Here is a 26,047-nt window from a genome sequence, read left to right as displayed (position 1 = left end):
CTGAAAACAAATTGCTTAGATTTCTTTTACCTGTAATATTGATTTTTTAATTACATTTTTACTGCAAAATACACATAAGCATTAAGCTTACTGAGATGCTATGATCAATAGCTAATGAGGTAGTATTTTTACCAGTGGATACTGCCTATCAGGATCACGCGCCACTCAGGGGCATCATACTGCACAACAACACATGTGACTGTACAACAATGATCTGAGCCCTGTGTAAAAGCCAGCTGCCTGTTGCAGCAGAAACCCTTTCTAGCTTGGATCAATAAAAAAAAAAACATTCAAACACTGACTTTCAGTGATGCTTAATGCTGACATTTAAAATTAAGATTAACATTTCTGAATTATTTTTGCAGCTCTACAAATACAACGTTTAATTAAAACTCAAATGAATGCCAGTTTATTTAGTCTTCTAAAAGTTTTGTCCTTTACACATTGCACATTTCCCTCCTGGAGCACAGGCTATCTGAATGCCCAGTAATGAGTTATAGCCTTCTGACAGAGGCTTTCTTGGTGCTTGCTATCACTATATTCTGAAAAATGTAATGTCATATCCTGGGATGATCTCTTTTCAATGACAGACACCACATTAAATACTATTATCCTTTCACAACTGTCCACTTAGTATCACTTAGAACATTCAATATCTTAAAAAAAGTGAGTCACATGAAGGCTTTACAATCACAGAACATCTTCCCAACACCAGAGTGCTCTACAGAAGATCACAAAACATTGTCCCAGATAGCAAAACTGCAGTATGGAGAGGTGGGGAAAAGACAGCAGCCCTTACTCTTACCTCTGCTCCCTGTTTCTTTTATGGTGAAAATGCAAGAAATTATCTACAAAGAATTCTGACAGGGTAACTACCAAAAATTCTGACTTACAAAAGGTAACACTACTGCATTTTGGGTTTTACCTTGTAACTTTAATCACACCAATTTTCTTGAAATCTAGTAGGTGTTTCTTTCCTTCATAGTGATTAAGAGGGAGCACTGCACAGCATGCCAGATAGCAGAAGAAGAAGAAAAAAGGATAGGTCAGGAACTCAAGCCTGCAGGTGCACACATACTCATGTTCATTAAGATATTTGGTGTTAGGGAGGTCCCAGCACACACACACACACTCTGTTTATTAGTTATCATCTGTTTCTGATGTTGTAACAAGGTTTTGCTTACACATACATTATCAACAAGCAAAAAAAATAAAGCAAGATATCCTAAGGAGTGGTAAAAGCAGGAGCTAATCTCTGAAGAGAAATTAAAGGTTACTGAATATTTTAAAAATCATCCAGATATGTATCTTAATGTATACTAATGATCATAACAACTCAGATCTCACCGAAATGTCACATGGGCAAGCTAACTTGCAGTCAGTTTGAAAGCATGGAAAATTTCTGAGACAAAAACAAAAATCAAGCCAAGTTAGTCATAAAAAGACAAACTATAACTGCAGTGATGGGGCACCCTAATTTCATTAAGATAGCTACAAGCTGGAGAGTATACGCTTATATGGAAATTCAAGAAGCAGTATCAAATACATCAGATGCCAAGCTGACTTGCACATGGCTGAGACCAGTAATAATGTCTATAAATTTTCTTCAACATATTTTTTAAATACTTAAACCTAATGAACTACCTGTATAAGAGGAGTACATCTTAATTTTTAAGTAACTAAGAGTGCTCCACGGGATGATTTTTGCTGGCCTCACTTTTAGTTTTGAATTAGTAACAATGTGTCAACAAGCTCAGATGCCCAAGCATGCGATTGCCTTCCCTGGTTAACCATGATAAAGGAAATTTGATTTACTAGATTATTTTGGGATGCCATAGTCTACACAACTGGGAAAAAGAAATTCTGTACTGTCTTAGAGAACACAGTTATGAAGACTATAAAATAACCGTTGACAGTTAATAAACCTGTGCTTCACACATGACACTGAAATATCTGAACTTGCAAAGAATTTATACCTTACATATTTTATAACAGAACCTGTCGTATTTTATGATCTAGTGGGGATATTTAATTAAAAATGAAAGACACTCCCTCTGCAAGCAATACCTAAGGATCTAAGTGAAGGGTGCTTTCAACTCATCTACTTTGCTTTTCTTATTGCCACATTTCTTGCTTGTTTCTTTGTTTTCTAATGAAACCTATACAGTAAAACACAGTTCTATGCAAGGAAACTATATTTATAGTGTACATCAACAAAACCAACATCCAATCCACAGTAATACTTAGCCAGATATGACATGATAAATAACTGGAGAGCTTCGTTTACAGCATTTCACCATAAAGTAAATCAATCATCTGGGAAAATAATATACCTTCCAAGGCATATAGGCACATATGCCATTATTACCCTTTTCTATGCTGTTTTGAAGCAAGGAATTCAATAACCTCTAAATACAAAGAATGCCACTGCTTCATTCTGCTTCAGTGACCAACAGCACTTTCTAGAAATTCCCCAATGGGGAACAGAAGTGACACAGTTGAAGAGAATAGTAATTTTAGAAACATGGCAACCACATCAAGCTACTTCTCACAGAGGGACAGTATATGCTTCTTAAATAATATCAAACTGAGCATTTTGACAAATACATGGTTTTCTACTAGGTACCCCACTTACTGTAAATGGCTACAAAAAGGTTCATTACGAACGGGCAACAGTAAGTTTTCCTATGAAAGTCATATGAATGACTAAATTTAGAGGCTAAAAGACACACCACTGTTGCTTTGTGGGTTGTTGGTTTTTTTTGGCCACAAACATTAAATTATTTTTAAATAAAAACAATGCAATACCCTAGGCCAGACCACTTAAAGGCTCCGGAAAGTGGTTTATCTTTCAACTAGTCCATTTACACACCAAGACAGATTCTGTCTTGCACTTCAATATGTTAAAAACTGGAAGTTAGCATGATTTGTGTCAGGGTTCTGTTTGGTTTTATATTCTGCCCTGTGATGAACTACTAGGAGATGTTAGGGAATGTTATGCTATTGCTCTTTTCTAAAAGTTTAGATACTGCCTGTCACTCATACTGGGATCCTACCAGCTTTACTATCTAAAGTGTACTCACCTGGGTAAAATTACTAAATGCCAGAACAAGTTAAAAAATCCTAGCTCCTGAAAGTATAAAAGCAGACTAACCCTAATTCCAGAACCAGAATATAGTTTATACATTGGAGTTGTTTATGGTTGCAAGGGGGTGCAGTCATCACTGATATATAACTTTGCCTCATTGATCAAAGCTGTAGGCAGCATTGAAGCAGAGGAAGGCTAGTCGACTAAGCTGTAAAATACAGCTGTGCTGTTCAACTCCTTGTAAAAGCCGGAAAATGAACAGTCTTATACTAACAAAACTGCTCGTTTTTTTCTGTCAAGTTTGTCAGTCCTAGGAGCACTGTGGAAACAGAGGCAGAAATACTGATGGGCATTTTCATGTTTATATTTGCACACTAGATTCTGAATGGATTTTTGGCATGTTCTCAAAATGGAGTTTGTTCAGGGTACCAGGACAAGCCATATCCCAGGCAAAGGCATTTATACCACAAAGCTTAAGCACTTAGGTGAAATGCTGGAGTTTGGAGGTAGTCTCCCAAAGTTCTCTCTATGGTTGATAGTGGCAGAGGGAAGTTATCAAAAAGCAAGTTCAAAAAGAAGAGCTTAATGGAAGCACTGTAGGTATGCTTTCCTCTTCCATTAAACATACGGGGAACCTGTCTGTCTTGAGTCCTGCACATCTCTCCAGAACCAGAAGTCACCTCACTTCAGCTGCCTAGATGTCATTCTAGGATAGCAATGCTGATTTCCAGGCAAATTATCTGGAATTGCAGAGGTGAAATAGGTGATTACCTACAGCACAAATCTCAAGAGTACTACACAAACAGTCACAAAATCCAACACCCCCCACCCCCCGAGCTTCTCCACTACACTTCTGAAAGGGGAGTGCAGCTTTCTATAACCAACAGAACTCTTATTACTTCATCAGACTCATCAGGAATACAATAAGAAGTGGTTGGGGGGGCAAATCAAAGTCACAGCTGACCATCTCCAATAAAAATGCTGCCGATGTGGAATCAGTCCATAAACCATTTTCCCTAGGAAAATGCTGCAAGCACTCTTGAAGCCCACACCAAGAATTTTACAAATGAGAAGATTTACAGTAAGGTAAGGGCCTGCTTTCCACTAAGTTTCAGCCAATATAAATGCAAAATTAGGCATCAGCTTTCAATGTAACACACAGTTCAACGGCTCAGAACATGAGGTGTAATTAAGCACACTTCTAGTTTTTGTCAATGAAATTCCAAGATAATAAAACTGACAACTCCTGTTGGAGGGTCTTTTTGTCACAGTGGTGCTGTTGGGCTGATGAAGCTTATTAACAGCTTGTTTGCCTTGGCAGCACAGTTAAGATGATTAGGTAGCTGTATATTTTTTGAGCATGGATGGCACTCCAGAACAGAACATGAAGACTTAGAAATTTGTTAAACCATTTAAGCCTTATGACTTTTTTCCTCATTTTAATACTTGTTGGATGCTGGAAGCCTACCAGCCCTCTGAGCTAGGAAACCTTTGACCATTTCACCAGGGGAGGAAAACTTGTTCTCCCCCCCATTTCAGCTAACATATATCCAGGCTAACAAGTCAGCAGAACTAACTCAGAGTGACACTCACCAATGAGATTAGGAACAGCTGACAGCTTGTGTTAAATACTTAATTGTTTTTCCTTTAAGTCCTGATGTACATTCTGTACTTATTGTCTGAATAATTTCCACATTTTAAAAAGACTGATTGTGAAAAGAAAAAGGGTTGAAGAGCTTCTTGAGAAGCTAGCAAGCTATTTTATTCATGTCCCCGATTGGAGGTCGGATATTAAATTCATACTTAACCTGCCCCGCTGACCCATCACCCAGATTCATCTCCTCCTCTCAGAAGGAAAACTAGCAGTTTGAAATGCAGCTGTAGAATATTTCAGATACCTCTTCTAGCTCGCTGTGCTTGGGGCAGGGAACTGAGCCCCACTCTATGCTCTTTGGAAAGTGACCTTCTTTTCTTTTCTCAGAATCAGATGGGCCATCAGCAGTCATCTCCATCTCATCCATTTGGTTCTCCTCTTGCTCAAAACCACAGCAACTTGTTTCTTTCAGTTGAAACCCTCGGATCAACAGCTGACAGGCCTCCAAGTCAGCTTCCCACACTCTTTGGAGCAGCTGGCTCCTGCAGCTGAAATAAAAGCCAAAAGAAAATAAAACTGCAGTTCGTGGAGAATAGTTGCTATTTCAAGAAACTTTTGGGGTGAGTGCTTATTATTAGTTAGGAAAATAAAAACAAAAGAACAACAGCAACTCAAATGCTTCCACAGATATAACACAAGGGATTTAAAACTTAAAAGCAGTAAAACTGTGGCCCTATTACAAAGCCAATACAATAAATAAAGAAAACCCTTTGTGCTAAGACGTTGCTTCCAACTGTATGTTGTACACTAGCTATATGTGTCCTTCTGCAAATCAGACCAAAGACCAGGGTCTTATGATCACAACCAGAGCTTCATTCATCCTACTGGATATACAGGCTCGTCACCCTAAAAGCAGTCATTTGGTTTCCCCAGATTTGATGTAGAACATCATGTATAAACAGTCACACTATTCACTGCATTAAATCAGCTCTAAGTTTTGGAGAATATATACACTGTATTTCTTGTTAGACTGAAACATGCTTCCTTCAACACTGGTGAATTTGATTAGATCAAACTGTAATACCCTTACTTCCCCTCAGCCTTATATTTGTGTGTATTGTCCTTATCTCTCACTAATATATTTTGGTTTTTATTTTTACTTTTTTATCCCACCAAAGAAAAAATGAAAGTATTACAAAATTCAAAATACCCAACTTCCTCATACCTTTAATCTATTGATCATCTCTCAGAGATACCCATGTATGTTACAAATACTGCTCCTGAGATCCATTCAATAAGTATTTCCACCTGAAGTAAGTGGGAATTCTAGGCATAGATAGTTTATCAGAACAAGACACTGATTACTAAGATCACACTGCTCTCAAGAGATGTGGTCACATCTCCATTTAATACATGTTGTCTCTAAGGACCAAAAGATTAGGTTGCCTGGTAAAATATAGCAGATAACTGGCAGAGCCCTGGATGGGACTCAAAAGCACCGAGTCTCATGGTAGTACACACTTCCAGGTAGATTTCGAGGCTAATATCTAATAACTTTAGTTTTTCACAGTGCTTTTCAGATTGTATTATTTACTATATAAAAATGCAGGGGGATGATGAGGAAATGCACTTGCATCAGAAACAGTCGGCTGGTACACTGGTACAGAAGATCTCTACTGGTGCCGCCAGAAAAAAGCGGCAGGTTGTAGTAGTAGGGGACTCTGCCTTGAAAGGGACAGAAGCGCTCATCTGTCGGCCTGACCCGGTCACAAGGGAGGTGTGTTGCCTACCTAGGGCACAGATCAGGGATGTTGCGGAGATGCTGCCTGCTCTAGTAAGTCCCACAGACTATTACCCGCTTCTAGTGATACATGTGGGTGCTAAGGATATAGATAGTAGTAGCCTGAGGAGTATAAAGAAGGACTACAGAGCTCTGGGAGAGGTGGTCAGGGGTTCTGGAGCTCAGATAGTCTTTTCGACAATTCTCCAAGACACAGGGGAGGACCTTCCAAAGGCAAGGAGGATTGGACAGGTTAATAAATGGTTAAAAGGGTGGTGTCATAGTCAAGGGTTTGGGTGTCTTGGACATGGGGCCCACATTTGTAGGCCAGGCCTACTGGGGGCTGGTGGAGCTGCTCTGATAAAGAAAGGGAAGAGTGGTTTTCCTGGGAGGCTTGCCAGACTTGTCAAGGATGCTTTAAATTAGTTGTGTTGGGGGAGGTGAGCATCATTCCATCCCAACACACCCAGTCAGTTGCCAGCACCTATAATAAATACTCTGAGCAATGTAGTGATATCCTAGCCACTCCAGCCAATGAGCCAGCTTCTTTGGAGCTTGGATCAGATGCCTCTATACAAATGCCTGTAGCATGGGGAATAAACAAGAGGAATTAGAGATGTGGGCACATCTACGGGGCTATGATATAATAGGCATCACAGAAACATGGTGGGATGGCTCCTTTGACTGGAGAGTTGGAATGGAAGGTTACAGGCTTTTTAGAAAGGACAGGCCCGGTAGGAGGAGAGGGGGAGTTGCCCTTTATGTTAGGGAGAGGCTGGAGAGTATGGAACTCTGTCTGGGGACAGGTGATCAGTTAACAGAAAGTTTGTGGGTCAGGGTTAAGGGGAAATCGGTGATGGGACACATTACTGTGGGGATATGTTACAGACCGCCTGATCAAGAGGAACCTGTGGATGAAGAACTCTACAGACAAATAGGAAAAGCCTCACGCTCGCAGGCCCTTGTTCTCATGGAAGACTTCAACCACCCTGACATATGTTGGAGTGACGGTACAGCCTGGCACAAGCAATCCAGGAGGTTTCTCGATTGTGTGGAAGACAACTTCCTTCTGCAAGCAATAGAGGAGCCGACGAGGAGAGGTGCCCTGCTTGACCTCATGCTCACCAACAGGGAAGGGCTCGTTGGAAATGTGACTCTCCAGGGAAGTCGTGGATGCAGTGATCACGAGATGGTCGAATTCAAGGTCCTCAAGACAGTGAGAAGAGTGTGCAGTAAGCTCACTGCCCTGGACTTCAAGAGAGCAGACTTTGGGCTCTTCAGGAACCTGCTTAGCAAGGTTCCATGGGATATAGCCCTATAGGGCAAGGGGGCCCAAGACTCTTGGTTAATATTCAAGGATCACCTGCTACAAGCTCAGGAGTGTTGCATCCCGACTAGAAGGAAGTGCAGCAGGAGGGCCAGGAGACCTCCTTGGATGGATAAGGAGCTGCTGAGAAAAATTCACAGGAAAAAAGAGGCTTATAAAAGGTGGAAACAAGGACAGGTGGCCTGGGATGAATACAGGGATGTTGTCAGGGTACTTAGGGACCAAGTTAGGAAAGCTAAGGCCCAATTGGAGCTAAACTTGGCAAGGGATGTTAAAGATAATAGGAAGGGATTTTATAGTTATGTAGCGGCTAAAAAACAGACTAAGGACAATGTAGGCCCCCTCTGGAAGCTTTCGGGAGAACTGGCTACACAGGACTTGGAGAAGGCTGAGGTTCTGAATGGCTTCTTTACCTCGGTCTTCACAGGCAAAGGCTCTGACTGCAGCATCCGAGTCTTGGAGGGCAGACGCAGGGACTGTGAAAACCTAGACCTTGGTCCCACTGTACATGAGGATCTGGTTCGAGACCATCTTAAGAACCTGAATGTACACAAGTCCATGGACCCTGATGAAATCCATCCGTGGGTCCTGAAGGAGCTGGCGAATGAAGTTGCAAAGCCACTGGCCATCATCTTTGAAAAATCATGGCAGTCAGGTGAAGTTCCTGACGACTGGAAAAAGGGAAATATAACCCCCATTTTCAAGAAGGGAAAAATGGATGACCCGGGGAATTACAGACCAGTCAGTCTCACCTCTGTGCCTGGCAAAATCTGGCAGCAGATTCTCTTGGAAGGCATGCTAGGGCACATGAAAAACAACAAGGTGCTTGGTGACAGCCAGCATGGCTTTACTAGGGGAAAATCCTGCCTGACCAATTTGGTGGCCTTCTATGATGGGGCTACAAAAGTGATGGACAGGGGTGGGGCAGTTGACGTCACCTATCTGGACTTGTGCAAAGTATTCGACACTGTCCCACATGACATCCTTGTCTCTAAATTGGAGTGTCATCAATTTGATAGGTGGACCACTCGGTGGATAAAGAACTGGCTGGATGGTCGCACTCAAAGAGTTGTGGTCAATGGTTCAATGTCCAGCTGGAGATCAGTAACGAGTGGTGTCCCTCAGGGATCGGTGTTGGGACCGGCCTTGTTTAATACCTTTGTTGCTGACATGGACAATGGAATTGAGTGTGCCCTCAGCAAGTTTGCCGATGACACCAAGTTGTGTGGTTCTGTTGATCTGCTGGAGGGAAGGAATGCCATCCAGAGGGACCTTGACATGCTTGTTTGGTGGGCTGATGCCAACCTCATGAAGTTTAACCATGCCAAGTGCAAGGTCCTACACCTGGGTCAGAACAATCCCAGGCACAGCTACAGGTTGGGCAAAAAGGAAATTCATTGTAGTCCTGCGGAGAAGGACTTGAGGGTATTAGTCAATGAGAAACTGAACATGAGCCAGCTTCAGTGTGTACTTACAGCCCAGAAAGCCAACCGTATTCTGGGCTGCATCAAAAGGAGTGTGACCAGCAGGTTGAAGGAGGTGATCCTGCCCCTCTGCTCTCGTGAGACCTCACTTGGAGTATTGTGTGCAGTTCTGGTGTCCTCAACATAGAAAGGACATGGTGCTGTTAGAACAAATCCAGAGGAAGGCCACAAGGATGATCAGGGGACTGGAGCACCTCCTGTATGAAGACAGGATGAGAAAGTTGGGGCTGTTCAGCCTGGAGAAGAGAAGGCTGCGTGGAGACCTCATAGCAGTCTTCCAGTATCTGAAGGGGGCCTACAGGGATGCTGGAGAGAGACTGTTCATTAGTGATAGGACAAGGAGTAATGGGTTGAAACTTAAACAACAGAGGTTTAGACTGGATATAAGGAAGAAATTCTTTACTGTAAGGGTGGTGAGGCACTGGAATGGGTTGCCCAGGGAGGTAGTGAAAGCTCCATCCCTGGCCATCCCTGGCAGTGTTCAAGGCCAGGTTGGATGAAGCCATGGGTGATATGGTTTAGTGTGAGGTGTCCCTGCCCATGGCAGGGTGGTTGGAACTAGATGATCTTAAGGTCCTTTCCAACCCTAACTATTCTATGATTCTATGATTATAAGTGACCGAAAAAAGGAAAATAACTATTTAATTTCAGCTTTTCTGACAAAATTAAATACCAGCTTATCTTTTATTCTATATGAAAGAGATAAAGGAGCTGCACTGCTCACACTGATTTCATTAACCTAACAAAGGAACATTTTTATCCCTACAAACTCTACAAGATTTCAAGCTGCAAAATTCACACAGCAATATTCTGAGATTGAGAATAAAATTACGCTCCAGAAGCTGAGCTTTTTAATTTGTGCTTAGAGTCAGTGTATATGTTTATTGAAGGCAGAATGCAGCATGAGGTCCACAAATTGGTCTCCCCCGAGGAGTTCAGAGTACTGCTAGTTAGAAAGGAAAAAAACCTTCACTAGATTACACCAGTGTTCCATCCAGGTAGCATTTCACCTACGAAGCCAGAAAAACAATATACCCTCCACTGTTTCTCTACTTGTGAGTCACATCATCATGGTTATACAGCCAAAACATTTCCTTGCTGACATACATAAGCCCCTTTACTTACTTTTTGAAAAAGTTTGTTTGCAGTTGTATATGGTTTATTATTATAAGCTTAGAAAATACACTAGAGACCAAAATCATGATTTCCACTGGATAGCTTGTTTTGGCTATTCAATTTAACAAAGAGCTGTATTTACAAAACTAGGGCAGAGATAGTGATGTATGAAGAATTCACAGTAGAGAAGATGAATAGCAAATATATATGAATATATATATATGTACAGAGCAATGGTGCCTGGGCTGCTGTTGTTGGGCCATGTCTCACCTCATCAGTAACATGCTTTTGACTGATACCTGTTCTAGTAATCGGCAGTTATTAAACATACCATTAATAGCTTACTTTTATTTTAAGAATAGCTTTGTTTTACCCCCATATCTGTAAAACTCTGATACATCTTAACCTAAGACACTGAGATGTTAAGGTGAACTTCTTTATCAGTGAATGCATATACATTTGGATATACTAAACTTATATACCCAAGCCCAAGAACCCTGCATCTTTTAGTCTGGGTTTGAAATTCAGTGCCTAAAAGCATTTTTCAAACACACTTTTTGAATGAAAATTACTTGAAAGCTGCAAATAGCTGACAAACACATACAGAAATTACTCAAAATTATGTTGTTACCAGCATGCAAAAATCTTTAGGCTTTTACATCAGGTGTGAAATCAAGTTCAATTGAATTTCAGAGTTTGGTTTATTCATGTTCAATCCACACTAAAAGTGCATTTGCAGCCTCCATGAAGCCAAAAATATGTGGATGTTTTTACTGAATAAAGTTTTTTCATGTATGCAACTTCTCAAAATGATGGATCAAGACTGGATCAGATTTTATATTATTCTTATATTTATAATTATTTTATGATATATCAACCTCTGGGTGTTATATGCCTGTCTGTATTTTACTAACAAAGTGACATATGTGGCAAGATCAGTGGAGGTGTTGGATCAATTTGCTGAAATCCACAGCAAATCACAATCCACCAACCATTTATAGACCCAGCAACAACAAAGCATACATTAATCACTTACAGATTGTGCACTTAAAAGCTCACATGAGTGCTTGTGAGTACAAAGTGCCAGTCTTTGCATAAGGTACAGATGAAGATGTTCAAAGAAACAGAGACAACAGTGGACTGATCATGGCATGTTAGTTACAGTACAATGGTTTAATTTGTTACATCAGTAACTAATTAGTCTAATCATAGTCAAGCACACTGAGGTATCACAGTGAATGAGCACTTTAAGGACCTGCAGGACGCCATGAAACAGGTCAGTGGATATCCAAGATCTTCACCCTTCCATAAAGGAATCAGGTAAGAAAAAAGCAAAAGCAAAAAAGAGCAAAAAGAGCAAAAGAAGTTAGTATAAAAATGCAATGAGCAATGTGGCTTAACAAAAAAAAAAAAAGAAAAAAAAAAAAAACAACAAAGCAAAAGGACAGAGTAGGTGATAAAAGACCCTGAGCAGCCTTGACATGGAAAGCTAGCAGTTACACCTGATGCGACAAGACAGAGGGAACCAATGGAGAAAAGCAAACAGATTGAAATGATAAGAAACAAAGAATCTAAGAGAACAGTCATTGCAGTGTCAACAGCTCTTTGAATAGATGAGAGTAGGGCAAGACTGCTTTTGTCAAGTCATGTGCAGGGAAATGGATGTTGCAGTAAGATGAAAGACTCAACCTGAGTAATTTTTTTAGCCAGACAGACAGCTGGGACAGGTTTTATCTCAAGGACACTATGCATAAAGAATCTACAAAAGCAGGCCTTAGTTGACTTGAAGAATTGCCAAGACATCCACAGCAACACAAAAGGACACAGCAGGGAGTATTCTGGATTAGGTCAAGTTGATGATGATGAAAGAGCTGTCAGAGATTTTTATGGATAGGAGGAAATGAATGCAGAACAGACAGGTTTATCCTTGAGTTCTCTCCATAGAGTAGCAACTGGAAGTGTAATTGCAGATGCCTTTACCAAAACTCAAGTAGCTTTCTAGGAAACAACACCAGAGACCAGAGGGTACAAGGAAACTAGAGGTTATCTTCAATCTACAAGTCACATTGGGTGAAATTCATGTCAAGAGTCATATCCAGCAAGGATTCTCTCTCTCTTCCTTGAAATCCAAAGATTATCGCTCCACTGTCTTTTCACAAGATTCTCAAAAGATAGCAGTAGGGCCTCTATGTGTCTCTCAGCACAACATTATTCTAAAACTATTTATAGTACTAACTGGAAATAGGAGAACATGACTTTCCTATTGAGGGCTCTGCATACATACAAAAGGCACATTCAGTTCCTGAACACTACAGCCTAAATAAAAACATGCCCATGTAAAAATAGCAGAAGATTTTATATTAAACCCTATTGAAAGAAAAGACAATCAACAAACTGACAAAAATAAAACCCACCAAACAAAGAACAACAAAAGAAACAACCAAAAACCAAAAACACACACACAAAAAAAACCCCAAAACCAAAGTCCCCCAACATCTCTTCAAAAGCAAACTAGAATCATACCAGGGAGATGGCACTACTTGCCAAGTGCCCCTTGGTGAGTGAATTGTTAAAAGTGGTTTGTAACACCCTGAGATCTACTGTGCTAGTAGAAAAAGTTGCTTATTTCACAGGAAATCCCTGTAAGACACATCTTGAAGGCCAAAGAGAGTAAGACTGAAGCTAAAAGGCTACATAACAAGACATTTATTTAGAAACTACATAACCAAAAGCTGACTTATGAGGTAAAAGTAACTATCACTTTTCTTCTGACAGGTGAGCCACTCCAAGGTGAGATTCAAGAAAGTATGAATTTACCTTTTCCTGGTATCTAGCACTCATGTTAACACTGCATTCACTGAACATAAAGGTGGTTTTCTCTGACAAGGAAGCAAACAAAACACAACAAAAACAGTCTGGTAGAAAGACCAGGATTTTCATTACAACAATTTAAATGATTGGAAAGTTTTGAGGCTTGCAGAATCAAAAGACTTTGTTCTATATCCCCACTCTTTGTCACTCTATTGTACAAACTAGGGAAAGTTCTCTGTATTCTGGTCACCCACTTCTATTTATATTTTATAGAAAAAGGAAGGAACTAGCTCTTCTTACTCTAAATTCAGTTATGCCTTTGTCGCCTTTTCTTAAGGCAACAGCCATGCAGTGAACAAAGGAGGCAAGGGAAAGACAGTATGGAATAATAATACTTGAAGGAAGGAAGAAAACCATATTGCTTTACTGGTAGCAGAAATCCACCCCTCTTACCTGTTTTATCACATTAACTCAGAGTCATGCATTAACAGCCCTTCTTAGATTTAAGAAAGATATATTTACTACTTCAGGAATATGTTTTGCCTTTCTCCTTCATTAAAAAAAAATAAAATAAATAAAAAAGAGGTTTCCAACCTGATCAGTTCTTCATCTTTCACCTTAGCTGTTATATTTTAAGATGCCCACAACCGATCTGTTGAACAAACCATGGACTACAAGGTTCATGACCCCCTTACGTGGCTCATGCAAGGCCCTAGAGAGGGAGGCACTAACCCCGTTTTCCCCATGTGGCTGGTTTGGAATGGCAGACTGAAAATGAGAATATATAGCTAGAGCTCATTAGATCACAGCTCTCAGCTGATGAACATAAAAGAAAGAAGAAAGGAGGTACAGGGAAAAGAACAGAGAAAGCCTGGAGTCTGCTGAACAGCAAAACTTTATTTTTCTCTCGCCCTGTGCACTAGAACATAAAGTCACCTCTTTTAAACATCTGAAATAAAAGTCTTCTGCTTTTTATTTCTTGCAAGTCTCCCTAATACTATAAACCCCTTCATAACAACCTCAATTTCACAACTCAATTCCTTCCATTGTGTCTCTTTCTCTCCAGTCTCCTTAGGAGCTGAAAATCTCCTGAACTGACTTCCTATTGTTCCAATCATCTGGTAGTCCCCCAAGTGCAGGAGACATTCTTCTCACTCCCTTATTTCGAAGCTCACTGACAACATTTGTTTGCTGTTCAGCACTGTTATTGCACTTCTCCATGTAAGAACAAAACTCATTCTCAGAAGGTCAGGAGAGTCCACACTCCCCTGGCCACATGTCAACATGCTCTAACACTTGCCTTGGAGACTAGCTAGAACTCCTAGTCTGCAAATCGCAGTACTTTTCTCTGGCACAAGCAATTTGCTTCTCTGACCTTGCCTTCTTCTTTATAAAACATAGTAATATCTAGAAAACAACAAATAACTGACCCTCTTTAAATGTGGTGTTTGACCTATTAGAAAATACACTGGCCCAGAACCACAAGAGCCCCAAAAAGCAACCCTCACAATGCCCATCTAACCTAGACTCCTACATCTTCAACACCCAAAAATTTTGTTCTGGTTAACCTTTCTAATACCTAAACCTGATGAGCCACAGACAAGTCCACTGTATAACTTCCTAGACAAAAGACATCTAGCATACCAGACAGGACATCATAGTACAGCACAGAGATGGGAACACTACTTTCACACATCTTTAAGAATAGGTGATAGCAGTGTCTCTGCTTTCTACAGCATCCTAGTAGCAGAGGCAAACGTGCAGAAAGGGACAGATTTGATGAAACAGGTGAGCAGAGCTTCTAGGCCAAACCAGCCCTCAACATGATAGCTTTAGCATCCTCCTCTCCTCTAATCAGGGATGTAACAGGGCTGAGTACACCTGGAGGTGCAGCAGGCAGCATAATTGGAGCCAGCATCCTGTGTCTTTGTTGAGTGATCTGACCTTTACGATACTCTTAGGGAACACCCACCAGTCTTTTAAGTTATGTTGGGATTAGAAGCTATGAGCTCTTGACTTTGTGAACAAAACAAAGAACAACAGTTCAATCCCCTCCTTCCCAACATCTGTCAAATTCCAGACAAAGCCCAGTGAAGAACCCCAAATATGAGCAGACACTTGCTCTGCTCATCCAAGATATCTAACACTGTAGGCACCTGAGGCCCAGTATAAAAAAGTCTTACAGAACAGAACGGAAATGTAAGAAAACCACTTTGGAAGGAAAAATGCCATGCAGGAATACAACCACTCAAACACTGCACAATCTCCTTAAGACTGGTGCTGCCTGCTGCAAACCTTGCTTTTCACATCTCTCCTTGCCGGTCTGAACTTTCACTTCAGGGACCGTGTATTTCTGCAAGTCTGACTACAGGGACAATCTCCATCAGTCTTCATACTCTTTCAGTTGAAAACTTAACTCTTTTCTTCCCTAACTCTATTTTCTCCCCTCCCTCCCTCTCTCTTTTCCCTCCATGCTATTACCTAGCAGGTAACACTGCCATTTTATTACTTGTGGTAGCTTCAAATAGTGCCTTTAGATGAAGATCCTGTGAAAGACCATGCACAGAATAAGTATATGCTGTACTATAGAATTAACTAGCTGAGAACATGAACATCATGTGTTGTGTTTACATGTATTACATTCTATTTTAAAATAATTTTAATTGTATTGTTTTATCCTTAGTGAAGGACCTCAGAATACGTGATGATACATGGATGTGAAGATGTTCATATATGAAGGAAATAAGCTTTTTTATATTGTATAAATACTTTCCTTTTAAAATAATGGTAGTGACATTGAAGAAAAATCAATGTACCATGTAACTATTATATATTTCACAGTGGTACAAAATAAGGGACTGATTTTCAAATGTGTATACCAAATTGTCAAACTAAGGTAAGCAAAAGGGAGCTGTGAGTGTAGGTAGTTTCCTAATTTGCATTTGTAGCTGAATGATTTCTATCAGCAGCTGAGATACATTATTGAGAATACAGCCTTTTGTGCAAAAGGCAAGACAAACCTTGTATTAGATGGGAGGGCTGGAAGCAAAACACGGCCCAAGACTAACAGCAAGGGGCACCACTATGTCTGATCTCCTTCCAGAAATCCATTTTTCTCTCTAGTTCCACAGATTCTGATTTAATAAATTATTGTTTTACAGCAAAACCTGTATGTTAACAACGTGATGAACCAGATGTAAGTTGTAATATTTCCCATAAATTCCACTCCACTCACCCCCAAATTATATGTAATGAAATCTAAATTATACGTAATGCATCAAAATATTTCTCACATGAAGAGCCATTACATTCTCACATTAATACTTTAAATCCATTTTCAGCATTTTGTACCTGTGCATAATGAGGTTGTATCACCAATTCCATACACTGTACAATTAAGAAAAAAAAAAGATAAATGCATTATATTATGATGGATGGATTCTAAGATTCCTAGGGAATCTTCTCAGACCTTTTAAATGCTATTAAGTTGAACTGGCTTCATAAAACATTTCTTTAAAAATTCCTTCCCTTTACAATATTCAGACTTTTCAAAGAAGCTAAAAAAACAAGAAATAATATTCATATAATAATATTCATGCTTAACCCCTCACAGTGATGTCAGTAAACAGAAAACCATAAATATCTGACAGTATTTTCTGCCAAATGTTTTACAAAAATTAAAACTATCAGCTGCAGTCATCGTCCACAAATTCTTCCGCTCAGTAAAACGTTACCTACTGCATCCCGGATACTGTAGGACTAGAATCTCAACTAAAATCTAAAACCAATCTGCTAATAATCATGACATCTTTCTCCTGCCCATAGGAAAAAAACACCTGATATCAGCATCTTGAGGTCTGAACTACCACCTTGTATTTTATATGAAATGTACATATTTTATGTCTGCCTTTTCTTTATTGAAGGGCCTGTTCAAAACAAAGAGGAGGAACTATTTTTCTGGTGCTTAAAAACAGCAATGGACATTTGATTAGTGTTATAAAAAACAAGATACCATACAATGCCAAACAATATTTTTGCCGTTTTCTCATCAATCCACTACCTGTTTCTTTAACACAGCACAAAACTTTAATCATGGCCTCTCATCTTTCTATTAATATTCAATGCAACTGTGTTATACTTAAATTATCTCCACTGGAAACACAAAATGATAGACTGCTGCAGCTGATGGTTTTCACTTTGATTCTTAATGCAAGGTGGATGTGGGAATGAGACTGACATGTTGAATGCAGGAAATTAAGTAATTTACAAGGGAAGAAGGAATGCACCTTGTAGTAAAAATTTACTACACAATTTTTTCCTTACATTTACTGTACAACATATTTTTACTGTATTGCCTAATATATAATGTGAAAATTTAGTACCTGTTTTCAGGGCTATTTATTTGTCTTTAAAAAAGGAACAAACTAATGGTCCTCTGCCCATACCTCCACTGAAACATCTATTAGAAATAATCTATTCTAAGACTAAAAAACTTATCGTTGACAGATGAGGAGAAAGCTAGCAGGGAATTCTTCTTAATAAGCTGTCCACATAAAGCCAGCTTCTAAACCCTTGTTTATCATTCACCTCATTCATAATCTGATAAAGCACCTTCAAGTTTGGTACTAACTCTGATAACTCAGTCTGCATGCTGCTTGCCTTTGGCTCCTGCAATAACAGCAATGCTCCACAATGTCATTAAACAGTCGTATCAGGTTGTTTGGGTTTTTTTTGACTGGATGGGAATTGCTGGAATAAGATTTTTTTTTTCTGCACTATTTAATATTTGATCCGAAATCAGATTTATGATTCATGCCTCTCCGGCATGAATTAGGCCCTCATTTTTGAAACCATGCATCTCAAGATCTATGTATTCATCTAAGCTCTGCTCAAACAGCTGAGCTGCTGCACAAGCCTAAATACCTTTGTGAGATCCCATACAGGATTCTAGTAACTTCCACCGAAACTGAAGCAATTTAGTGGCTTTCAAAGTCAAAGCCAGTTCTAAATACAAGAAAATGCATTTGTTTCCAAAAGTATGGCACAGGAAGAAAGCACACTATTTCCATTGAGGCCACATTCTCAGCTGCCACAAAACCACTCTGCTGCAATAGCAGCAATGGCTATTTATACCAATAAAAGAATGCATTCTTATCACAGAGCAATTAGAATAACAAGCCTGATCTCTCCCTGTTTATTACAGTCCCTGACCACATGTGTTAGGAAGCATAGAGAAGGAATTTACAATTCTATCATTTTTATTCTATTCTCTGATATAAAATCCAACAATTTATAATATAGTCCTCTCTCTGAAAAAAATAACAGACTTTCACTGTCAAGTGAATTTGGGAATGTGAGTCGTTCTGTGTAGTACTGACTGAGCAGAAATTAAGCATACATAACAATTGTAAACAGCAGGACAAAGGCATATCCTTTTAGAAAAGACACAACAGGGAGCAATTAAATGTTGTTGTGGAAATGCACCTTGAAATTCAACCTCTGTGACCAGGAAGACACACCTGGAAAAATGAGTGCTTGACAAATCATAATGTCAATAGATGCGTGCTTACAGAGCTCCTCTGAAACGTCCAAGGGCATGATATGACCTATTGTAGCTGCAGGGTCAAATGAAGTCAGGAGCCAGATACTGTTCTGGCTCAAAAAGAGCAAGAGAGAAAGGGCCGTGTCTACAGGTCCTCCCTGGCTGGATCCTGTTAGCTACAGTGAAGCCTGCACTGCTGACAGCACACTGAATTGCTGGGGCCTGTGTGCCTACGCTTGATGCCATGAACACAGAGATGACACACAGCTTTGCATATCCTTCCCTCTCTTCACATAGCTCTTTCTTCACAACTAAGATAGGTTCAGGTTTGCATTAAACAGCTCACAGAGAAGACAAAGTGATAGGACAAGGGGCAATGGGTGTAAACTGGAGCATAGGAGGTTCCACGTTAACATCAGGAAGAACTTCTTTACTGTGAGAGTGATAGAGCACTGGAACAGGTTGCCCAGGGGGGTTGTGGAGTCTCCTACGTTGGAGATATTCAAGGCCCGCCAGGACAGGTTCCTGTGTGAGGTACTCTAGGTTACTCTGCTCTTGCAGGGGGTTTGGACTAGATGATCTTTCGAGGTCCCTTCCAACCCTTGAGATTCTGTGATTCTGTGACAGAGCTGGGCAAGGAACAGGTGATGCCAGTGGGCAAAGAGGAGTACTTAGAAGAGTTTACATTCATTATGCACTCACTTTTCAGTTAAAATAAAAGACTGGGAAAGTCCCATAAAATTCCTGGAAACAGTCTTCTGCTTAAGTAGATGTCTTTTTATCCATTTTTCAAAATCAGTCCCTAGTTTCCAGAGTGCTTCTTACCCAACACTATGCTCTTAACTAAACATCTGCAAATAACACCAGTGCCTCCTTTTGAACATTTTCTCCATTATCTGGATGGGATGATGAAAACACTGTCCTTTAGCTTGAACAAGTATCCAAAGGTAACTCCTCATTATCTACAGCACACCGCAAATACATCCTCAAAGTTGATGGTCTTGGACCTTATCTTCAAACACCCTCTGAAAATCCAGGATAAGGTCAACAGCTGAACATTCTTTATGAAGCCCAGTGGAGCCATAAGGTAGAAATTTCTCAGAGCCACTGAAATGGAAAACTATTAAAAAGCAAATAACTAAAGCTCTTTGTATCAACCTTTCCTTCTTTAATACAAATGTACATTAGCATAGGTACCTAAAAGAAAAATTTTATAGGCTTCCATATCAAAAACCACACAATCTACTCTCAGAAAGGAGGAAGCCAGTATGGCTGTTGTCAGTCATGTTAAACATTCGCCATTCACAAAATGGGATCCTCTCTGCAATGAAAAACATCCCTGATTCACAAACAAAAGATGAATATTAATTTTAAACTCCAAATAAAATTAATGTAATTGAATCAAATAGAAAGTGATGAGAAAACAGATGGGAAAAAAAAAAAAGAAAAATATTACTTCGTCTCCAAAATAGGGAAAACTGAGCACATCAAAGCAGCAAAGTGATGCAGAATTACTTATTCCTGATGAGGCAAGAGTTTGCAGCATAAAAGACTACTGTGACATTAATGAGTTGCAGCACAGTGTTGAACTCCAGCTTTTCAGGCATGCCTGACCAGTACCAGAACAACGCAGCCTAAGAAAAACGCACACAGAGTAAGAAAAGAGTCTAACAAAATACACAATTACTAACCAGCTAGAAAGGCTGTGAACTTTCAGCACATTTTCTTTTTAAGCAATACTTTTTGATTTTATAAGGGGAGACCCAGCCTTGCCCTCTGATGATTTTTGCTATGCTAAGTACAAAATGAATGAAAGACAAAGAGCCTGGAGGGAATGGGGGTAGGCAGGCAAGCTTTTCCATGAATATGCAGCAAAATCCCGTCACCTTGTCTTTGCCAGTGCTGCACACTACCTACTCAAGTTAATTCTGTAACTTTGAAAAAGCTCTAATCTAGATGAAATCTGAATTAATATGGACAGACTTACTAAAGGCTGTGTGATCGTGTGCTTTGCTTCTTCTAAAGCTTCAACAGACACTGGAAACCAGCCTCAAATCTGGCCTTTCTTTTTTTTTCCTAAAACCAAATTTAGTTTCAATTCTGAGATTAGATTTAAACCAAACAGAGTTTTCCCTTACTTCTCACAAATCAGTACAGTCATGTGCCACAGTTCCCCAACTTCCCAATTAAAAAGGAAAAAAAGTCAATTATTTGTGACCCAGCATCCCTGAATGGGCAAAACGCAAAAAGAAAAAGAAAACACAGCTGCTAAGCTTGTAGTTCTTGTGCCCTTCTTTACTTCTTACTGCCTCATACAGAAGTCAGTCATTAAAAAATGTTCAGGGCACTATGTATATATATATGCACACACACACACAAACCAAATATACGTTGGTGCAATACTAACTCACCACTAGGACTTAGAGTGGAAAAGGAAATTTTGTGTTTTGTCGCCTTCCCCCAGACAACTGCTGGACCCAACAGCCTCCCTATCACATCTCCCTCTTTCTGCAGAAAAAATCTTCCTCCACACACCTATATCCAGCAGGTGGGGCTTCAGGAATTAAAACAAACTCCTCCTTCCCTTGCAGCAAATGTTTATTTTATCACTGCAGACTCAGAAGGTCCTTGCTATTGCAGCAAAAGACATGGAGGGTGCCATCAGTTCAATTATCTTCTCTATTGTGAAGGCCATTAGACAGAATCAATGGGGATTTTTGTGTTGTTTTTGTTGTTGTTTTTTTTTTTTTCATTTTCTCACTTAGTGGACAAAGCAGATTGCATTCTTTGTCCTCCTCCGTTTTTACTGCTCATACAAAATGCTTTTCATCTATAGAAAGGTATAAATATTAGTTCTGCCAGTGCTGAAATACACAAGCTCAGGCTGGGGGCCAAGAGTTGCACCCTGGCATGAGATATGAGTTTGCCTACCAAATGATCTCTGCTGGCACATGGCACCCTAAAGATGAAATATGTATTATACTGCAGAGACATGATATCAAACTCTACTCTGCTGCACTTCCAGAGAGATTATTTCAGTTTCCATCCCTGTGAGCATTACCTATACTTTTCACATCCAGAAACAGAAGGAACAACAAAGATTGTCTCCTTTCCTACAGACCCAGTTAATATAGGTTAATCCATTTCCTTGTAAGATTATTTAAATTTAAATTTACTAAGAGCTTCCAAGATACTATACTCTGTCTGGACATTGCAGGCATTTTCAAATGTATTGCAAGTGATTATGAAGATAATGCGAACCTACACTGTGGTCATGCAGCCTATGATACCTCAAAAAAGAATCTGCTGCGTTTTAAAATTGGTAATAGGTTTTCTCTGAATCAAGTGCTTAATTATATTCCTGCCATCTGACTCTCCTCCCTCCAACCCCTATGATATACAGAGAGGAGATACACAGAAATAGGCGTGCTAAGGAATGAAGTTGGAAATAAAAGAAAGTAGGTAAGAATTTTCAATGTGGAAGTGAGAAAAGGGGGAGACAAGCTACAATAAATGAAACACCAGGAGAAGAATAAGAAAGCTGTCTCTCTAAGAATGTTAACTTCAAGACAGAGCAATTAAAGAACAGCAAACATTAGGAAAAAAAGAAAGCACACAAATATTTAAAGCAGATGAAAACCAAATAAATAGAGCAAGAAAGGACACTTAGTTTTTTACTTTGTTAATTGGATTCACCATTGTGAAAATTAAGTTTCCAGAACTAGTAAAAAAGAGCATGTATCTCCCAAATATGGCTGGGCCAATACAGCAACCAAATAATTACCTGTAATTTATTAACTAGCACACTTAGTTTGCTTTTCATTATTCACTCTTTTTATTCATTAATATTTTGGGCAAGTAATCTTCCCTCACTACAATAGTAACAAAACAAAAGATCTGTGGGATCTTGCCCATTTTTCCCTCTCCTACAGAAATCTTTTTAAAACACTATTTTTGTTTTCAAGTTCCTATGTTCTTGTAACCAGTTGCACAGATGAAGTGATAATCCTTCAATTTGTAATATCATAACCTTTCCACAGCAAAGTAAGTGCTATGACACAGGTAGTTTTGAAACTAGAGTATCAGGAAAACATGAGCCTTTAAAACCAAAAATGCTGTTTTTGTGACAGTGTCTCTCATGTAGACTAAAGAATAAGGTAAATGAAACAAAGCAAATGTAAACAACAAAAAGAACCAATTCTCCCAAGTGAAGTGTCTGATCATCCTCACATGGGTTTGGTGACACTGCAATGCTTTTGCACCATTACTGGGACAAATACCCCATATAGACAGGAACAGTGGAGAAGTCATAAGCAGGTACAAGAGCTATGCATCTACAAGGACACAGAGCCCTTTTGATATGCTCTAAGACAATCTTCAACCAGCTTTGGGACCATCAACAGTATGAAACACTGTCCCTTCAGTGTGCCATGCTATTAAGAGCATTCATACCCAGCTCTGCTCCCAGAAATATTTCTGAAACTTAGTATGTTATTAAGGAGACTTGAAACATATGGCATTTAGCTAATAGGGTGAATAATAAGGGAATATAATAACTGTTTTAAGACTGTTCATCTTCATGTAAACTGGAATGTGATGTGGTGGCAACTACTCTTGACCTGGACCCTTCAGGACATCAAATGTCTTGTCTGAAGGGATGGAAGTCAGTGACGATGATGTGTTCAAATGCATTAAAAACACTGTTTGCTTGAGAAAACCACAAGTTTCTCATACAGAATGCATGCTCAGACTAGGAGTTTCAGCAAGCAGGTTGCAGCCACATTTGTTCTGAAATAGTCAAGTGACATTTGACTGAAACCCTTAAAAAATAATCACAGATGCATGAGATCAGGTAAAACACACCTTGGGTTTGACTTCTGCTTCTTCAGTAAATGCAAGTTGTCCTAATCACACACAACCCTCTTCACACCTCAGTGAACAAGGAGCCATGCAGATGAGCACACCACACAGCAGGGTAAGACCCCACTAAATTTCCTGTATTGTGCATCCATGAGTTGAAAAAAGCCACCATTAACATGAAAACAAACACTGAACTGAAAATTAACCAAGACAAACAGTGAAAGAGAATCAATTAAAAAAGAAAGGTTTCACATACATTTGTGAAGCTATCAGGTGCTGTATCATTCAAAAATGGCAAAGCACATACTAGCAGGTACATTTATTAATTTCCCCTTTCTTGCAGAATAACTCAGAAAATAGCTCAATAAAATACATTTAATTGTCACCAGCTACTCTTGAACAGTATTATTTCCCAAAAAGTTCATTATTCCTCTCCAGGAATTATAAAAAGCTACTAAAAAGTCCTGTGTTTGTGATGAATGGAAGTCACATCCTAATCTTTGGAGGCCCAGAGAACAGCACAATCACATTAAATTCCCTCAGCTCAAGAAATGTCATCTTTGCATCAGCTGGTATAAAAAAAGCTGTTTGCTGCCTGAGGCAGTTATGATAAGGGATTTAGAAGCCATCACCATGTGGGCCATGAGATATAAAGGAATGCATCACCGCATATAAAGTGTCTGCTGCTCACAATTTCAGAGCTAATGTTCTCACAGCTGTGTATGACTTAGACCAGCTGGGAAGAAGAAAGGGACTAAATGAGTCACTAGGAAGGATCTAGTATCTTTTCTAACCTGCATTTAACATTCCTGCAGCAAAACTGCTGGTAAGCAAAATAAGATCAGATCATTGTCCACCAAGGGATGGGGCTGTGTGCCTTCTTGGAAGCACAGCAAAAAACACATAGTCTTGGGGACGTAGGCAAAGATGGCATTACAGTCTTAGTTCTGCACTCCTAAGATACTACCAGCAGCTAAAATGGCCCTCAGTGCAACTGAGGCAGGTCACAGGTCACACAAATTACTGCAGGCCATCTGGCACTCCCAAGCATGCCTGCACTGCTGCACATAAGAGAAGGAAAAAGCTTTTGAAAAGCCTTACTCAGCAGCCTTAGCACAGCAGTTCTCTAGCAAACATCAGGCTTTCTACACAATGACATACATGACACTCAGAGCCCAAGATGAAATCTTACCCTTACAGAAAATAAAAGTCTGAAGATGGCCACTGAAGAGCTTTGTCATTAAAATGCTCAACATTTGCAAGCTTGTACTTGTAGGTTTGGATACCACAGACTTCAAACAGGGCTCTGGGTGGATGCAGGATGCTAGAAAGCTTCAGCTGGACACAGAGACCTCACAGTAGAAAATCATTATAGGCTTGAGAAATGTTTAAGGACCTAATTGTTTAATTAGCGATGAAGGCAGCTCCTTCTGGGGTTTCCGCTGCCTCAGGTTTCAATACTCCATGAAAGGTCTGGCTCTTACATTCTGAGCGCAGGCAGAAGGATAAATGATGCTCCCAAGATCTTCGGTTTCGCCTGGCATTTCATTTGCTCTCTGCCTCCTTCCCCCTCAAGATGTATTTTCACTTGTGAGATGCTGCTTCATCCAACATCATATCTGTCATTAATTGCTCAGGCTATGGTTCAGGCAAAACTTTCAAGTTAACATGTAGTGTAACTCAGGAAATATTTGGTATGCCCAAAACCCCAATTCTTAGGGCAAATGTCAGATCATTCACAGCATACAGAAATGAAATCTTCAGATGAAGTTCTCTTCTAATAATTCTGCTACATTTACTCCATCTGCTTAAGAGTGCAAACTTTCACAGATTATCAGTTTCTAGTAAGTTTCACAAGGACAGTATACTCCAAATATGTTTCAATGGATAGCTAGCAGATGGACACTTGAAAAATATTGTTATTTCAGCCTAAATCTCATGAAGCTGATTTGCACCATAAATCTTACTTTTGCTTGGTATAAAGAAATATAAAAAAAAAAGAAAAAGTACAGAAAAAGTTTTTTATTTCATTTATAAAATGCCCTATTTCCCTCTGCTACTGCAAGAACAGCATAGCAGTGTCTCCAAAGGTAAGAATGAGCTAAAAGAAACAAAGCCTTTTGCTGTATATTTCAGTGATGTAACTGAATTCCTGGCTTTGCACAGCACTTTATAAGATAACTGTATTTACAGGGGAACATTTACTAGCTTCTGCAAGGGCAATGGTCTGAAAGATAATTTTTATTTTTTTTCAATTTTACCTTGTTCCACACATTTGTTTTCATTTCTCCAGCTATCAAATACAGTTCTCATAGAGATCAATCTTTCTATGCACATGTATTCTCACACAACCTCCTCTGCAATGGAAGGGAAACAGACTGAAGCTAGGACAGGGATTTAATGAAATACAGTGCCCATGCAAAATGCAAGAGAGACACAATTGCT

The 26,047-nt window shown here is 39.6% G+C and overlaps 1 protein-coding gene across 1 annotated transcript in view; it reads right to left on the bottom strand.

Annotated features, from left to right (window-relative positions):
* DISC1 (DISC1 scaffold protein) overlaps positions 1-26,047 on the bottom strand; it is a 181,917-nt gene that overhangs the window by 19,909 nt on the left and 135,961 nt on the right. Inside the window, exon 10 of the mRNA XM_034061203.1 lies at positions 4,987-5,230. Within this exon, the coding sequence (XP_033917094.1) occupies positions 4,987-5,230 (244 nt within the window). The remainder of the gene's footprint in view (positions 1-4,986; positions 5,231-26,047) is intronic.

The sequence above is a fragment of the Melopsittacus undulatus genome, chromosome 3, assembly GCF_012275295.1.
Source record: "Melopsittacus undulatus isolate bMelUnd1 chromosome 3, bMelUnd1.mat.Z, whole genome shotgun sequence".
Classification (NCBI taxonomy): Eukaryota; Metazoa; Chordata; class Aves; order Psittaciformes; family Psittaculidae; genus Melopsittacus; species Melopsittacus undulatus.
The sequence above is the reverse complement of the archived record's forward strand: the minus strand, read 5'-3'. Positions and strand labels throughout refer to the sequence as shown.